At 42.4% G+C, this 18490-nt stretch overlaps 1 protein-coding gene across 1 annotated transcript in view; it reads right to left on the bottom strand.

The window, feature by feature from the left end:
• slc39a11 (solute carrier family 39, member 11) overlaps positions 1-18490 on the bottom strand; it is a 103141-nt gene that overhangs the window by 7693 nt on the left and 76958 nt on the right. The window contains exon 6 of the mRNA XM_076093196.1: positions 4297-4467. Coding sequence (XP_075949311.1) covers positions 4297-4467 — 171 coding nt within the window. The remainder of the gene's footprint in view (positions 1-4296; positions 4468-18490) is intronic.

Raw genomic sequence — 18490 nt, 5'->3', positions numbered from 1 at the left:
TAGTTCCTGATAAATCACATGTCACAGTCATGTTATACTCACCACTCTGCTGCTCTGAGCGCCTCTTTGTAACAGAGACTCTGCTCTTACTCTTGATTCCCATTAGCTTCTACTTTGCCGTTCTTTTAAGTATCAAGACACCATCACTGAAACACTTGGTGCACAAGTCGTTGAGAAAAGACATTGTTTCCTGAAAGGCTTTTAATCAAAAATGTCTACAAACCCGACGTGTTGGCTCGGGACCTACAAATGTGATTTCTTCCAGGTGTGTTGGTGGAAGTGGTTAGTAATGGCTTACGGCTGCAGCTAACAGGTCCATTCTTCAAAGTATCAATTCATATGCTGATTAATTCCTCAATTAATCTTTTTTTTTTATAAATAGAAAATAAAGCCGATAAGACTGTCAACTGCCCAATGGGATGTCTTGAAATTGCTAGTTTTATTCGACCAACAGTTCAAAATCCAAAAATTACTTTTATATATATGACAGAGAGAAGCAGCTAATCCTCACAGGAGAGAAGCTGGGAACAGAGAATGTACATTTGTGCTTCATAACTGGCTGATTAATATCATTTTTCTGTTGACCGATCCATTAATCGACAAATCATTTTAGCTCTAGTCCGTCCTAAATTATGAAGAAAACTAAAACTTGATACATTTGATGTGAAACGATTGATACATTTATAAATTACAACTCCATAACTTATATTTATGTTTTGGTACATTTGATACTTTGAACTTCAAAACCGTGACGAGCATTATTTACAACAAGTTTAATTTAATGAAATGATGCGAGTGGCTTTTTATCACCTTTATGAAAATAACCTTGCTGAAAAACAAGAATATAAAAGAAGGCATATTACAGTCTCCCTTCAACACGCTTGGCTTCTCGCGTCTCTGAATAAACTCCAACTCTATTTCCAGCAATATGATGAGACTAACGTTCCTCTCTGATTCTGCTCAGAGCAACTTCTGTCAGTAGCTGTCAGCGACCTCGCTCCATCCATCACACTAACAGGGATCAACCGTAATGGTGGGGAGAGAGGACCGCCAATCTCCTGCTCAGTCTGATGGACCGCCACCAAACTTGCGTCTACGTCTCCGCAGGAAGAGAACAATGCGTTAACACTGCCAGGCTGGGACAGCGAGGTGTCAAAAAAAAAAACACGCCCCGGGGGGAAAAGCACTCACTTAATGGCTGATGTGTTTTTTTCAGCACCAACAACAAACTACTTTCCAATCAGTATTAAAGCCGCACGAGGATTTTCATGTAAAATAGACCTCTTTCATCAGCCTGAATCACACAATGGGCTCATCACAGAGTGGAGCCACTAAGAGGAGGGACGCCAGGTCCTCGGTGCTTCTAGCCGGTGTTAAATGAAATGCTTACTGGGTGAGGAAGCACTTCAGGGAGCCAAACACATCCCTCTCACTGGAGTTTGTGAAAGGCCACAGGAAATGAGGAATACAACAGGACAGATCCCACTAAATGTCAAAGTATGGTAAATATCATATAATATGTAATATAAATAATATTTTATTATGAATGATACAAATTTAGAAATGAGCATGAAAAGCACATTCCCTTAAAGGCACAGTGTGAAGCATTTAGGAGGATCTATTGGCAGAAATGGAATATAATAATGAATAAGTATGTTTTTTGAATGTATAATCACCTGAAAATAAGAACTGTTGTGTTTTCGTGACCTTAAGCAGAGCCGTTTATACACATCTGCGGAAGCGGGCCCTCTTCGCGGAGCCGGCAACAGTTTCAGTTGGTTGCATTCTGCAGCCTCGACGCTAGAGGCCGCCACACCGGCCCTTTAAATCAAACCCCCAGCTGAGTTTTTAGACTTGTCAGACCTTTTCGTACCCACAACACTTGGGTCAATCGCAACTTAACGTGTCACTGTGTGTGCTCAAAGTGCGTCTGTGCATATGCATGCATGTGATCATAAGAATGGGAGTGTGTTTGTATAGGAGCATATTTTGCATGCATACGTTACATTTATGAGAACCTAAGTGTACGCAGTGACCAGTAAACAGTTCTACTCAGTAATGAATTGGCCTTTCGCTTTCAATATCATATTAAACTATGTATAGCGCCACCATTTAATCTCCTCCTACACCCAACATGTGTCCAGAATTTGCTTTTCTACCCACACTTCCTGTCGCAAATGATCAGCCCGCACTATGAGCATGATGTTGCTGTCACTGACAGAACAAATGAAAAACCAGTCTAGTGTACATCATACATACAAATCATTCAAACTAGTGAACTGCAGTTGGTCTTTAATCATGAGGGGCTACACTTTGATGTCACCATCAGTCATGTCCTCAAAGACTGCAGCGGTAACAACAGAGACTGGCATCTGTTGCATATTTACAGCGCTGTACTAAATGTAACATGTAATGCAATCAACCAAAAAATGCACATGTATATATTTATCACTGACTTTTAATCATTGTTGCAGTTCAGAGTAAAATTGTCATCATAAAATGATGCTGCCAAAGAGTAACTGATAAGATCATACAAATAGGAAGTTGGAAAAAATGTGCAACGGTCAGCATTTAGAGTAAGAAATACCTACCTTTTAAAACATGCATTTATTTTAAAATGTTTAAATTATTTAATGGCATCATGTGTGTCTTGGTATGTTGTACTTTTGGGATTTGATGGCGTTTCGTAAAACCTGAATCTTATAAATCCCTTATTCAATCCATCTGTCATCAGCTTTCAATATTTGTAAGAAAAGTTGAAAATAATGAAAACTCAGAACTTAATCGAGATCCATACTTTATGTTGGCTGCAAACACACGATGCATTTATTCAGTGGTCGGCATAATAAGCACTAAAAGACACATCTGTCTCTTGAGGATGGTGATTCAGTGGTTTGCCCTCTGTATGTAATCACAGTATTTTACATTTTAAAGTAAGAATGTGGAAAGTTAGTTTGACCTTTTGGAATAAAAGTTTTTTCACACTGAGATTTGTGAAAACTGAGCCAAAGCAACAGTAACACAGTGTAAAATAAGACATAACGCCGGCTCCTTAAAGTTCTTGTGTGTGACCCCCCCCACCCCCATTTCCCCAACACCGGTCAGTCATGTAAGTGTGAAAACCGCTACGACTTCAAAACTCCCAATTACAAGGCAGCAAGTTGTTCAGTGCAAGCAGTGCAGCGATCCGACGACTGTGTGAAGTAGGTGTTGCGTTGGTTGTCAGCTCCTAGAAATGTCGACACTGTTAATGGCCTCCCCGTTGTTGTTGTTTTTTTCTTTCTTTTTTACATGAATCATCTTTACAACCAGACTCAAGTGTCGGAGCTGCTGTTTCATCACTGACTCTAAATATTGAACAGCGCTCTTCCCTGGGCGTGGCCTTTGACGTCTGATTGACGCGCCATTAGTCCAACCGGCTCATTAGGCCGGACAGAACGCCTGTGCGGCGTTCAATAATGCAACGCGTATTCTAAGGGAAACCTGCCCACTCGCCCGGGGAAGTTATTCAAACAACTTATTCCGAGCGAGGGAGAAAAAGGAGTATTGACATTTAGTGAGCGTTTTCAGCCTTGGAGTCGGAGAAAGAAACAAACAAGATGTGGTGCAGGATTCGGCCGGCCCTCTGCGGAGCCCAGCGCCGGCCCTCTGCGGAGCCCAGCGCCGGCCGAGTCTTTCTATAGAAATTGGAAATTGTTTGGCCTTTATTGAGTTGATGTTTGAATTGATTTACTGAATACGAACGCATCACCACAGTCCATGTAGAAATATTTCAGTGACTGACTGACAGACCAATCGTCAGATGACATTACCATCCTGAGAGCCATCCTGCTGGCTTGGTTAAAAATGCAAGTTAAAGGGCCAGTGTGTGGCATTTAGGGGGATCTAGTGGGAGAAATAGAATACAATATAGACAACTATGTTTTCTTTAGTGTATAATCTCCTGAAAATAAGAATAGTTGTGTTTTCCTTACCTTACAATGAGCGGTTTATATCTACATAGCGATGTTGCACCGCCACTTTTCTACAGTAGCCCAGAACGGACAAACCACACACTGGCTCTAAATATGGCCTTTCACATGTTGTGCGTCGGCCACCGTAGTTCTCCTACACGCTTGGCACACGGGTTTCAGTTGGTTACAATATGTAATCTGCTACCTCACCACTGGATGCTGCCAGATTCTGCACACTGGTGATTCTAAGACCCCCTTCAACCGCGCTCACGAACAACTTAATCGGTGAGATTGACAACTTCCCTTAGCAGCTACTTTAGACAGCCCTGTGGCTCGCTCTCACCTGGGATGTTGTGGATGGTGATGGCGAGGATGAGGAGAACGATTCGTCGCCAGCTGCCTGCCGTCTGCCCAACCCCTTCGTGTTGTTTACTTCCCGTTTCCTGTCCATCTGAGCTGGCCGAATGAGCTGTACCTCTCCTCCGCTGGTACACCTCTCCATTATCCATTTTATCTGCACGACAGAGGAGAGTGATGTTGAAAAGAAAATGAAGCAAACATTGTATGTATCCCATGTCATTTTGACACGCAATTAAACTCCCAACAATTCACTGTAACTTTTCCAACAACGCACCAATCACGGCTAGGAAATACAGCCCAGGCTTGAGATTCTCCTTTTGTTTTTTTTTGTCTGTGCACAACTGGGTGCAACACCATGAACATGTTCAAGCAGAGAGGGGCAGCAGGTTTTTGGCTCGGCCTTTGAGTGAAGCCATTTGGTAGACCACTGTAGCTCAAGGGGAACAGCTGTCACACAGAGCTTGATTGCACTGAACACTTTGCATAACATCTCGTTAGCATTGAGTGAGAATACTTCACCGGGCGGATGCATCGACAAAGAAAACAGGTGCTTTAAAGTGGATGAGAGATCACATGAGAAAGACGTGTTTTCAAGAGGTGCATCCAGTGAAGCCTAACGAAGACACTCACAACTACAACGATGAACACAATGGCAACTTCCTGTGAAGCTTTGCACTCGGCAAACAGCTGCCCGCAAGACATTTGAATCAAAGAGGAACTCATAAGACAAAGATAAAATCAGATGCCTCTGTAGGCTGCCTCAAGTCTGATTAGGATGTCTGTCATCAAGTCTATAATTGCAGCCTGAGGGAAAACAGCTACAATTCTCATCTGAAATAAATGGGAAAAAAGTCCCACGGTTTGTTTCTATACTAATCCGATTATCAGCATTGTAATCTCTGTTAACGTCATGAAAACAAAGTTGATGGACCACGATAATCTAATTAGCACACTAACCCGCTGGGGGTTGCACAAGCAATATTACATTTACTTGATATTAAAAAGTGATCGTTAAATGAATGGAAAGGGAGGCTTTAGATGACCCAGTGATCTTGTATCCGCTTCTCATACAGGCAAACCAAATACCCCAGAAAGCATGACCGCTTTCAAGCTATGCTTAATGCTATTTAGGAGGAAGGGAATAAAAAAGCAATTGCACCAAATGCCAAACATTTATAATTGATTTGACAATTTTATGTTTCAATATATAAGGTTAGCGAAACTCATATGAATCAGTCTTTTTTAGGACTGAGTATCTCTTAAAAAATGTACCAAGTACCCTAAAGTGATACCGACACCAATTCTGCTCTATTCGGATTCAATACCCATCATGTTAATGGCAGCATTAACATGATGGGCCATGAGCCACCACTCCTCCCCATCAAAATGATTTGTTCATCGTGTTCAAACTATTAAACATATTTATTTATACTGCGCTCAACTTCACCACACCAAAGACTACAGAGTTGGGCGATAATTCTGTGGTGTTTGTCACTACGAGCGACACTTTTCACGCACAAGTAGTAATGTTGATAAAAACATTGATTTTAGTCACTTTAAACAATGCAAAAAAATATATTAAAAAATGAAATTTGGGAATTGTTAATTGCCAAATGTATTACTCTCCCTTCCTATCATTTAATTTGCAAATGTGTGCCTAGAATATTATTTTGTTGTGCTTTAATTTAGGCAGTGAGCGTTCTAAAAACGTTATGAAGTCTACCCACAGCCCAACACCATCTCTGATTGGCCAGCAGCTCCCATTCCTGTGCACTGCAGCTGTGTTCAACAGACTACAGCTGGGTAATAAACCCCACAAAAATCATATTCGTTGGCATATTGTATGACCGTTTAAGTATTTTATTCATTTTTATGCTTAAAATTTAATTAAAGTTATAATTGCTTTTTAAAGGTACCCATTTCTTAATTGACTGTAATTAAACATTGAATCATCTCGGGGGTACCACTACAGACTCCAAAGTCTTCACCTCTTCTCCCTGAATCCATTCCGATCACCATCTGCCTCCATCTCTTTCTCTCCTCCCTCACAATCCTTCCTTCTTCTTCTATCTCTCTCACATGCAGGCTCAGACACAAGCAATTGGCCTGTACTAATGCATTCCAGGTGTCTTGTTTTGCCATGTAGGCGGCTGTAAATTGGAATTATCTGGCGTGCAAAGGTCAAATGATCTGGACTATTCGCGGTGCTTCCTCAGTCATTGGACGTTTTCAAAGGCCAAAAGCCATGAATCCATTTCTATCCGATTAAACTCCCCGAAGTATTTCACCATAACAAAGGGCTGCATGTCAGTACACTACAAAGACCTATGTCTAATTGTACAATAATGATAAAAACATGTTATACATTTTAATGATGAACTAAATATCAAACACTTTTACAATCTAATGCAATCCAATGCAAGAGGAGTGTGGCCGGCACAGAAGTATTGATTCAACTTTCTGGTCATTTACATTTTGTGGCGTCCTTAAATTGGATTACATTAAATCCAATAATGCCCGTACTATTCCCAGAGTCCACCAGGACCAGTAATGCTGATTTATGTAATCAGTTCATCCCGAGTCAAAGTCGACGTTTGTGCCAAAGAAATTCCCTCCAGGCGTTCCTGAGATACTGCGTTCGCAAGAATGCTACAGACATTTTTAGACACAAGGGCAAACTGAACACTTAATACTTCTCTGGTCACGGTTGTGGCAGGCGCGGAGGCATAGGAAGTGAAAAGGTAGACTGGAGATCTAATGAGTCACGGTAATGAGAGATCACAGGAGCCACATCCGCGAGACAACCTCAGCCCCGGACGTTGGTTCTGGTGAAGTGACGAAGTGTTGTTTCTCAATTCGTACTGAAACCTCGCTGTACGTCTGCTGTCAGTTTCCTTTCATTCTCTCTAAACCTGGCCTGGTTAACCCCCCCCCCCCCCCCAGCTCCTGTAGTATCTGCAGCTTTTAACAGCATCTGGCAGGATTCTTTGAAAGTGTTTTTCCAGGTTATTAACTACTTTGATGGCCCTGCAGTTTGCAAGAGTATAGGGAGATCTTTTTATTTGGGGGGGCTCTGGGATTATATGATCACCAGTGCTGCTTTCAAGCCCTGAGTGACAGGTCTGATTTGTTATTTCACTTTGGTAGACTTAAGCAGATGAAGGGAAAGGGCAGTTGGCTTGGGGGACCTTTAAGGTTCATTGAACTTTCTTTGGGGGGAGTCTTTGGAGTCGAGAGAGCTGAGGATGGGTCCCTGGAAGTTTACAGTTGGTCACAATAATGCAGATAAGGTTGTTTTTCCCAGCCTTTCCAGAAGGGCAAACAGAAACGTGTATGGTGGTTGGGTCATCATTGTGTAACTACTCAAGGTCTATCTACTTGACGAGGTCAGTAATAGCAGCACATGTTGGTTTTGATTTTTATAGTATTGGTCCTTCTGCCCATGATTTGGTTGATTTTTTTTGTTTGTTTGGCTCCTGCTCAGCTTGCTCGGTCGGTCTTTTAATGGCCACTTTCTAGGGGATTGCTTCCACTAGCCTGTATGTTTAATGAAGGAACTATTTTATTTTTAAACCGAACTAAACCCGCCAACCGTGTAACCACACAGACGGAAGCGTGCATGGTTGCGAGGCTCGTGCTCGTGACAGCGTGAGATGTAAAACGTTAACAGCCTCCTCCTCGGGTGCGCTACAACGCTAGCTCAGTGGTGCTAGGTGTAGGTGCAGTATCGAGTATCAATGCACGCTTCCTTCTCCGCAGCGACACGGTTGACAGGTGTAGTAGTAGTAACACTGTGTTGTTGTTGTTGTTGTCCAGCTGCTACGGCGGAAGAAGTCAACATTATTTTGACTTTCATTGAACCAGGCAGCATCTACTGCTTCTGTTGACACACTTTAATGAAGATGGGATGGGAGGTACACCCTGTTGCGCACGCACGCACGCACGCACGCACGCACGCACGCACGCACGCACGCACGCACGCACGCACGCACGCACGCACGCACGCACGCACGCACGCACGCACGCACGCACGCACGCACGCACGCACGCACGCACGCACGCACGCACGCACGCACGCACGCACACACACACACACACACACACACACACACACACACACACACACACACACACACACACACACACACACACACACACACACACACACACACACACACACACACACACACACACACACACACACACACACATTCGGAAGTGGAAGCGTCCTACTGCTCTCTCTGACCTTGGAAAACGCACACAGACACACGTGCATTCTCCTTGACACTGAATATTGATATAGAATATTCTATAACTTGCTCGTTATTTTACATTTTAAAGAAAGCATTTCATGACCAATATCTAGCTCCATGTTCATCCACTTCTCTTTCATGTCCACCCATGCGCTCACTCTCTCTCACTCTGACTCAGAGTCTCTACCTCTCTCTCTCTCTACCTCTCTCTCTCTCTCTCTCTCTCTCTCTCTCTCTCATCTCTACCCGAGAGCCCGGCAATCAGTTAGACCTGCATCCGTCTCTCTCCGCCGTGCTGATTGTGATTTCTACCTCCAGAACCACCATGTAAAACTCTTTCATGCCTCTCCTTGGCACTGGTCTGCTGACCCTAAATCCATCTTCTTCTTCTTTTTTTCCACACCACTGCTCCTCAATACCCCCCCCCCCCCCCCCCCTCTTCCTCCTCCTCCTCATGTTCTTCCGTGTCACGCTTCAATTTACCCATAATATATATATATCTATTATATAGCTTTACTGTGTGATAACATACAGGGGCAAGGTCTTCATCGGTAGGATTGTCTTGATAGGAGTTTAAAGGAATAGTTTGAAATGTCAGGATATACAGTTACTACTCTCATGTCTGTCTATTCAATATGGAGCTAAGGCAGGAGGTGGGTATCTTAACTTAGCATGAAGATAACATAAAGCACATAACTCCCCTGTCAAACCATCACTTGCCATGGTTACCATTTCTAAAATGTTGAACTGTTCTTTTAAAGATTTCGCTGGATTTTTTAAATCTTCCAACCGAAAAACCCATCTCAACTCTTTTCCAGTGAAAGTATCAAGCAGCAAAAGCTCTAAAAGTTCCAGCGAGAACGTCTCCATGTAGGCAACACGGACAGCCCATTCCTACAGGCCTGCTTCCAAAGCCACTCCCCCAAAATTATGATTAGAAACGTAAACAACCAAGAGCAACTCAAAGTAGGTGTTCCTACTCGGGGCAAATCCACCCACCTACCCCAACTTCACTTAGATGCAGTTTTCTGTCGTCTCAAAACAATGGAAGCCCACATTGTGAATGGTAAACAATTAACTAAAAGGGCCCGTAAAAGCTTGTTTACTTTTGGTCTGTAATTGTGTTTTTGGGTTAGGCCTCTCAGTCCCAATCAAATCTAAAAGCTGCAACATACAATGATATCTTAGACAATAGCATGCTTCCAACATTGTGAACATGTCTAATGCATTTTATTTTATTCTTTCTGCATCTACACAAGAACACAACGGATTGATTCTGAAATGAAGCAGCCATTTGGACGATTACATGCATTTTTGTCCGTTTTGCTATGTCGGACAACAAGCAATCGGCGAATGATGGCTACTGGGTGTCGATCTGCCACCCTGCACAACATCACATGCGTGTATGTGCTCTCCCACACTCACACACATGCCGACTTAACACTCATCTCTAACACAGCCTCAATTCCCACCTGTTATCCGTCATCACCTTTGGTACTCATTGGCAACAGCCGCCTCGGCAGCCGTTGCAACATCGTGCTGCTAATAAACAGCAAACAGTGTCAACAGTTACAGATTTATTACCGCCAGTACGCAGTTAAATGAGTCCTGGACTAAAGCGCCAGCGACTCATGCCAGCTGCAGTTACCTTGACAACACTGGAACATTGAATCAGTGAAATGAGACTGGCTCAGGTGAGCTTGCCTGACAACAGACAGCGGTGAGACAAAGGTGGTGGATCCACTCATAACGTTCACATAGCGATCGCACTTTTCAAGCTTTTTTACTTTTATGTGCAATTCTAATTTGCCTTAGCAATGCCAGTCCTATTGACACTGATGATAAAATCCTCGGATATGAATCAATTTGATTTGTCTCTCCGTTTTTCTATTTTCATTCTAGCTGCCTTTTTTTGGGCTTATCTTTCTTTTTTAGCTCAACATACAGTAGATCCATTTAAGCGGCGCTAATCAATACTTTCATATTGACTATGGACCAAAGGACTTTATGTATTGTGAACAGGGTTCGAAAGAGGAACGGAGTTATCACCAAGCTCTGGCGGAGATCAGACCAGAGTTAAAAGGACAGCCAATATTCAAACACCACTCCAAATGACAGCACGGCTGCATCACTAGAGCCCGTTTCACACGTGCACTGCAACCCTGAATGTGCTGAATGTGAGAACTCAAATGTCCAAATCAGTTAAACCGGACATTAAGCGGACTTTATCCTGCCAGCTCTCCAGTAGAGAATTCAAAGCCAGCAAGTGACATTTCTGTCATGCGGCAAAACCATAAGAAAACGAACATCCGAGGGTGAAGAAGGGTAATTTTGACGAAGACACCAAGAAAAATGTCGAAACAGAGAGACTACGAGATTTAGGGACTTCTGTTGAGAAGGGAACTGTCGGACAAATTCAAGGAATAGCAAGAGACTCGATTGTTAATGACCAAATTACAAACCGGCTATGCGACCGCAGTGTTTTTGCCTCGTGTACTGCCTCCTGTACGCTCTACCCAGACGGCAATCTTTGCCTCAAACAAAGGGAGTATTTCCAGTAGGTGAGAACGCGTCTCACGCAGACGATCTCCTGTTGCGTACTACATGACGAAGCACGCTTGCTGTCTTTTCAGATGCGCTTTCGCTTTCAGCTAATTGCCGGCGACCTGGGAGCTGCCAGGTGTAATCAGAGTGTTGTACTGCTGGCCGCTGAGCAGCTCTAGGGCTCAAGAGTCATGTTTAAGGTCATTGCTCATAGCGTCCTCTTCTCTTCATTGTTCAGACCAGTGGAATGTTCACGCTGCTTGTCCGCAGTTCTTATTCCGTAAACTTAAAGTTGGTGCTGTCGAGAGTTTTACTGCAGCGACACCAAATCAGTACCTGAACACAAAAAACTCACCAGACCAGCTTAAAAAATAAGGGACAATGTAGGGACAATAAATTACTCCGAGATCGTTTTTTGACAACCCCCCATTTATTGTGGTTAGTCTGGCAGTTGAAGCCACTGATTGTTGACATTATCAGCCGTAGAGAAGCTAATGGTCCGTGACACGGCCTGGACGATGCTGCTGCACATTCTGCCAGTCACATCCAGACAGGGTCGGATGGATTTGAACACACACACACGTTAATGACGTTTAGAGAAGAGGGATAGCAAAGAGACTGCGGGGGAGTAAAGGTGAGGTAGAAAGACGGGATTTACGCGGCGGGGGCGAAATCAGGAAAAGCTGAGGCTATTAAAGGAAGACGGTGAGCAGTGGGGGGGTGGGGGGGGGGGGGTCACCGTGAGAGGGAAGAGATTGGGGCGAAAGAGAGGAGGGATACTGAAAGGATGAGGAAGGGATCAGCGCTGTAACTACTAGAGTGACCCAAGACTGATCTCTAAAGTCGTGTACAGAAAAATACCAGGGAAGGAAACTCAGTGACTGCACCGATAAACTGTCCAATGACAGAGCCAATAAACCGGTGCCAACTAATTATTTCAGCCTGGCATGAATATCTACTAATTATGGTTAACACAAAGCACTCCTATATCTATCCCTTCAAGGGGACAGCAGCTGGACAAAGCTTGGGCCATGCTGTTTCTGAAGGCCCATTTGTTCACTTTGGGGTCCTGTATTGTCCCCAACTCACAAGTCTTTTTTTCTCGCCTTTTGTGTTCCATTTTCTCCATCTTGGTGTCCAAAGTAAACACACAGATGTAACGGTGGCTTGCGGATTTCTACTGTTCCTAACTACCGTCTTAAATGCCTGATCTCTCATTAGTATATGGTACTGCTCTGAAAACATTAAATTCAAAAATAATCGCATAGCCTTTTGAGCAAATACATAGAATTTGAAAACGCGCCTCCTCAATGTAAATTTCCAATTAATTTAATGAACTAATTTTGTAAAGTCACGGCTCAATGTGGGCATGACCAAGTCAGATTTAAGCAATATAACACAATACCTGCCGGCACTAACCTCATTCAATACCACACGAGCAAAAAAGAACCTGATGAGTAACAAATGAGGGAAATCCTCCATAGCAAGAACATTCTGCTAGTCTGCTCCTCCACATGAGGAGATGGTGTACATGCTCACTTGGCAATGACAGTTGTAGCTTGTGACATTAAATAATTGCCGCATTCCATTCATGTGTGCCAGCTCTGGAGCCTGGTATAGTGTATACAGGCCCACTTACATGGATTACTGGCACACCTAAATGGAACATGATTAATGTTCTTGGACCATGTTCCTGCCTGACGCCCACTGCTACTATTATTATTATTAGTAGTCGCATTGCTATTGCCGATACCATTACTGCCTTTGTTATCATTGTTATTCTATTATACCCACTTCTGCTGTTAGTTTTGTTTCTTTTTGCTGGTTGGTTGGTGGGATTAGAGTCAGCGCTAGGTTTTTTTGTTGGTTGGTTGGTGGGATTAGAGTCAGCGCTAGGTTTTTTTGTTGGTTGGTTGGTGGGATTAGAGTCAGCGCTAGGTTTTTTTGTTGGTTGGTTGGGGAGACTAGGGGAAAAAGGCTTGTTTATTTGGTTGGTGGGCCTAAATTTAGTGTCTTCTTTCTTTTTGTTGGTCCATTGGTGGGATTAGAGTTACAGGTTTGTGTTGCCGATTTTTTGAATGTTTGGTGGGATTAGGGTTACACTTTAATTCGGTTGATTGGTGGGATAAAGGTTACAGTATTATCTGATTGGTGGTTTGGTGCTATAGGGGTTTCAGCTCTATTTGGTTCTTTGGCGGGACAATGGTGAGATTTTTATTGAGTTGTTTTTTTGTTGAGATAAGGGTTTCGATTTTACTAGGTTGTTTTTTTTGATGGGATTAGGGTTATGTGGTTGGTTGTTTGGTAAAATTAAGGATAGAGTTGTGTTTGTGTTTTTGTTTGTATGTATGGATAGGATCGATAATCAAACAGATAGAGAGATAGATAAATAACTATTTAGATATTGTTGTACTACACGTAAACACGGTGACTTGAGAAAATTAAAAAATGAATTACAACAGAAGTATGGATTGCAGCAATAGAACCACAAAAGCATAAGAAAGTTGTAAAGATCAAGAAGCATACACAGGGAGAGCATGAGAGAAAATGTCCAATCCCAAAAAACAGATGGTGACAGCAAAGGAGGGAGTGTGAAGATCAGATATGTACAGAGCTGACAGGACACCCTGTGCTCCTGCTGTGATGATGAATGATGGATACAGATTTTCATAAATATAAATGCATAAAAAAGCATCAGAATCAAGGGAGCAGATGAACTCGACTACTCTGAGATACAAGGTGTACTTAATTCGGATGAACCTGGAAATGCAAACTTTGAAACATTTCCTTTTGGGAGCAGTGTTGACTTTTGTGACTTGGCTGTTAACTTTCGTAAGATTAAACATTGAAGAATGTGAGGGCTGTTTGCCGACATGATGAACAGAGAGCTGAAGCCATGAATATGAGTTAACAGATAATTACAATCCCTCCTCGTCATTGTGGAGGTTGGTTTACAGACCAACAGTCTATGGGCATATCTGAGTAACCCTCGTTGTCTTTTTGATTCTTTACAGTTCTTTTTGGTTACGTACGCACTCTGAAGTTTCAGTTGCATTAACAATATCCTTTCCGCAGCAAAGTCAATTGAAATTACCCACCAAGAGCTACAGCCTTGAATGCGAGTATAAACACCACCGCATTGTATTCATTAACCGGTGGCCTCTTTCAGTAGCATTCATGTCATTAAAAAAAGTCACACGAAAGCCGAGAAAGGGCAACCTTCAAGAAGGTAAATTAAGGTAGAATGCCGCCATAATAACAATGCTGCATCGCCATGAAAAAAAAGTAATGCGTCAGTTTTGTCGTCCTGCTTCTGTTGTTGTAGCAACTGCAGAGGTAAAGAAATATACATAAGACAGGACACAAGAAAATGTATTATGAAACTATGACATGTCATTTTACACTTTCTTTCTTGTCTTGAGATGCACACAGCAGCCGCAGTGGGAGAACGAGATGCAACACTTTAAGGGGCAAAAAAAAAAGAACTCCGAAAGAAGCTGACAGATACACAGCCCTGACATATTATCCCTTCATAAAGTTGTGATGTGACATGGTCTGTTTACGCATCCAGCAGACAGAAATCAGCATTATCATCCCTGTGGAGCTGGGTTTCTGGATGAGAAACTTTCCTTTTAGCTCTGTTTTGGTCTCCATTTTACTGTCCTTAGCGGCAACACGTTACATTTTCTTCACCAGCTGCTTACTAACAGGGCAGATAGCACAAAGTGGGTTTATGAGTCTGTCTTTACTGAACACTGCTGCATGCTAACGAGTGGAGAGATAACCTTAAAACCAAAAACAGTACGCTTATAGAGGCTAAAAATGACTTAATATCCAAAACATATAAGTTGCTGTGCTTCTTCTTGTTAATGCCAGTAACACCCACTGATTTCCAACTGAAGTGGAGCAGAGAGGAGTGGAGTGGCAGACCAGCAGCGTGTGTGACACACACACACACACACACACACACACACACACACACACACACACACACGTGTTTTCATGACTTTGGGGACATTACATTGACTTGCGGTCACTTCCTGGAGACTTACCCAAAACCTCACCCCGACCTTTAACCAAGTCTTCACATTAAAATGTAATGATGTACGCTATGAGGACGTGCATTTTGTCCCCATAAGCAAGGAAAGTCCCCACACTGTAATGTGTAAACAGATTTATGTCCCACGAGATAAGAGAGAGAACATGCCTTCACATACACACACAAAATGAACTGTGCCATATTGATGAGGCCATACGCACCTGCAACGATAAAAAAAACAACTAATAATGTAAGCAGCGAGAGATAGACGGAGACAATGTGCTACAACGCTGGATGTACAAAGAGAACTGGATACAGTGTTGGAGGCAGAGCGTTTTCATTCCCATGGTGCCCGGTGGCACATGAAGCAAAAGAAGTTCCACTTCCCAGCATACAATTACCAGAATCCTTCACATCCATGGACCCATAGAGCAAGCGCATGAGAGTATCCTTTGACCCCGCCTCCCAGCTAATGGTCCTCATTAACATGAACAGAGGGAGGCAAAGACCTCAGCATTTCATGCATTTTACAACTATAAGCACTTTATGATTTAAATAAGGGCTATTCAAGTGTTCGTACTAGGAAGTTGATTTACAAAAATGTACAACTGTTTTACAGACGTCTCTTTCTCAATATAAGTCTGTGGGGAAAAAAGTATTTTTAGGCCCCATGGCATCACCTGATGACATGTAAATCCTAATTCCACGATTTGGCCACGATGTAAAATTGGCTTCACAGCCTGGCGCTCGTCCTGAGGGCTTGGCTACAACAAGTTGCACCAGAGACGATTGATCCGGAAAGGCTTCAAAATGACACACACTCTTACTTTCATGTCTCCTCGGGTACCTCTCCGCCATCAATATCAATTAATCATCTAAACACAGACGGGAGGTTACGGTGACATGGAGGTAAGTTGACTGCTCTGTTTTGTCAAAATTATTTTAAATATAGCAGCACTTCACTTTGTTCTCATGTTGTTAGTGTCGTGGAGTCTCTTTTTAAGAACGACATGGAGGGCTGCTGTGTTGACATGTAGCCCCCACTGTTTAGATGATGCAGATACCGAGAGACAAGTCAAACCGACCAATAGAAACTCCTGGTACATTCAGCAGCGTATGCCCCGCCCACTACCCCCAACTCAGCTTTTCGTTTTTTCAACCAAAGCTTTTTTTTCAACCAAAGATATTTTTTTTTCAACCAAAGATTGTTTTGTTTTTAACCAAAGATTTAATTTTTTTAACCAAAGATTTAATTTTTTTAACCAAAAATTCTAGTTTCATAAGCAAAACTAACAAATAAATTATTCTCAGTTTATATATTTTCACTTACAAACTTGATTTTTGATTGCAGTGCGAGAAATTTGCTTTTAAAACATTTGTTTTTGTTTGCGTAATAAAGACACAAATATACCTTCATACAACTTGAGGTTCAGTGTTTCGCTCAAGGACACTTAGACACACGGCCATTAGGAAAGCAAGTTCTGCTCTTTCCTATCTTTTCCCCAGTCACTCTCATGCCTTCTAACCCACCGCTATTCACTTGGAACTGTCTGCAGCGTCTGCTTGTTTTTCACTCTCTTATACCCAGTTAACGAGGACAAAACTGATTTTCCAACAAAACCCCTGAAGACAACTTCCATTCGGGGCTCCTTTGGTTTCCAGCCACGCTCCTCTGCCACCAACTCTAATCTTTTCCCTCTCACGAGGGAATTGAAGAATCTTACCCTCTACATTGAGAAGACAGATTGAGGCTTAAACTGTCCTATATAAACATAATCTCTGTCCTTAGGAATAAAGATCCATCTTGCTCTTTGCCAATACCTAGGAATATGCTGCTTCATAAGAATCCTGATCTGGATCATTTAAATACAGCCTCTGGGGCACACCATTCCTCGCAGGGGAATCTAAGCAGCAGTCACAATCATGCCATTGATCCCTAGGCCTGAGTTGAGAAAAAATGTCTTTTAAACAGCCTACCACTGAATAAAAGGTTTGAGTTTATTGCATATTGAGATGTTAGCTGTACCAAACACATGTTTTCGGGTTATTTTCTCAGTGTACGGTGGGAAGTCTAAAAAGATGCCCTTGATCCTCAGGAAAGACACTGAGGTAACTTGTACATTTGTCCAACGAAATTACAATTTATTTTGTTTTAAATGTCTGTGGGAGGATTTTCCCCCAACATTTACTGCTTTATGGTATTATACTGGGAGTTGGGGGTTTGCAAGAGACAAATTCAATCTAGAGACCATCTTGCGATGAGATCAGACCAATCACGAAGCCAAATCCAGCCATGGATGTAAAGTGGGGATGGGAAATGGCCCCTATACCCTCCTACTTCCGGCGCCCCTGCTCGGGCCGCACCCATCTCCAAACTCAGTCCTTTATTTGTATGTGAACTGCACAACCTGTAAAGTTTTGTGATGATATGGTGGTGACAAAACCTGTCCGCAGACAGACAGTAGTTGTCTCCAGGACCACGTTTTGCCACGATGACTCTAACACAGACTCACAATGTGATAACAATACCAGCGTCTCTGTGGTGGCTGTTAAATAGAATGCTAAATCAAAGCAGCAGACGGATGGGTAACCTCACTTTCCCCTGGTGAGTCAAGCTCCAACACAGGGTTCTGCAATTACAATGCAATCAGCAATATGCAAATGTATTTTCCAACCTTTCACCGACCACTTCGCAATGCTGTCTTTCTGTTATATGTTTAAAGCCTGGCCCAAGAAAACCTTGATGGCAACATATTGGGCTATTTCTCCAGGCTTGACAAAGCTCCTCCAGATCAGCGGAAGATATCATGCCAACTTCCTCACAGTAGTTAACGTGTAAAATATGTACAGTGCCTCTGTAATTAATTCACCTCACTTTAAAAAAAAAAATCGTTGTCTTTATCAATACTTCATGCAACTTGTAATAACATTAATTAGCTGTACAAAATAACCAATATGAGGCTCCGTAAATGTCAACCAACTGCTTGTTTCCTGTAATTAGCATTAACTGAATGCCACATATGAGAAAAAGATCCTGCAAGCAATATCAAGGTGATGTTTATCAAACATCTGATAAGAATACAGCGATAATAAAAATATGAAAACATCGTTTGATGACAGATAGATATCACTGTGTACATGTTATGGATACCTATTACTCTGTATTCCATTTACCGTTTAATTAAATACACTATCTAATCGATTGAAGCCTGGCTGATGGAAAATTGATTTGTGATATCATCTTTCTGTTTTTGTTGATTGCTTTCCATCAGCGAGGCTGCCCAAACAATCGTCATTGCTGAAAATGCCTCGGGTTTTCTCAAAGATACTAATTATGTAAT

The sequence above is a fragment of the Anarhichas minor genome, unplaced genomic scaffold (genome assembly GCF_050575085.1).
Source record: "Anarhichas minor isolate MPS153535 unplaced genomic scaffold, ASM5057508v1 ptg000017l, whole genome shotgun sequence".
Lineage (NCBI taxonomy): Eukaryota > Metazoa > Chordata > Actinopteri > Perciformes > Anarhichadidae > Anarhichas > Anarhichas minor.
The sequence above is the reverse complement of the archived record's forward strand: the minus strand, read 5'-3'. Positions and strand labels throughout refer to the sequence as shown.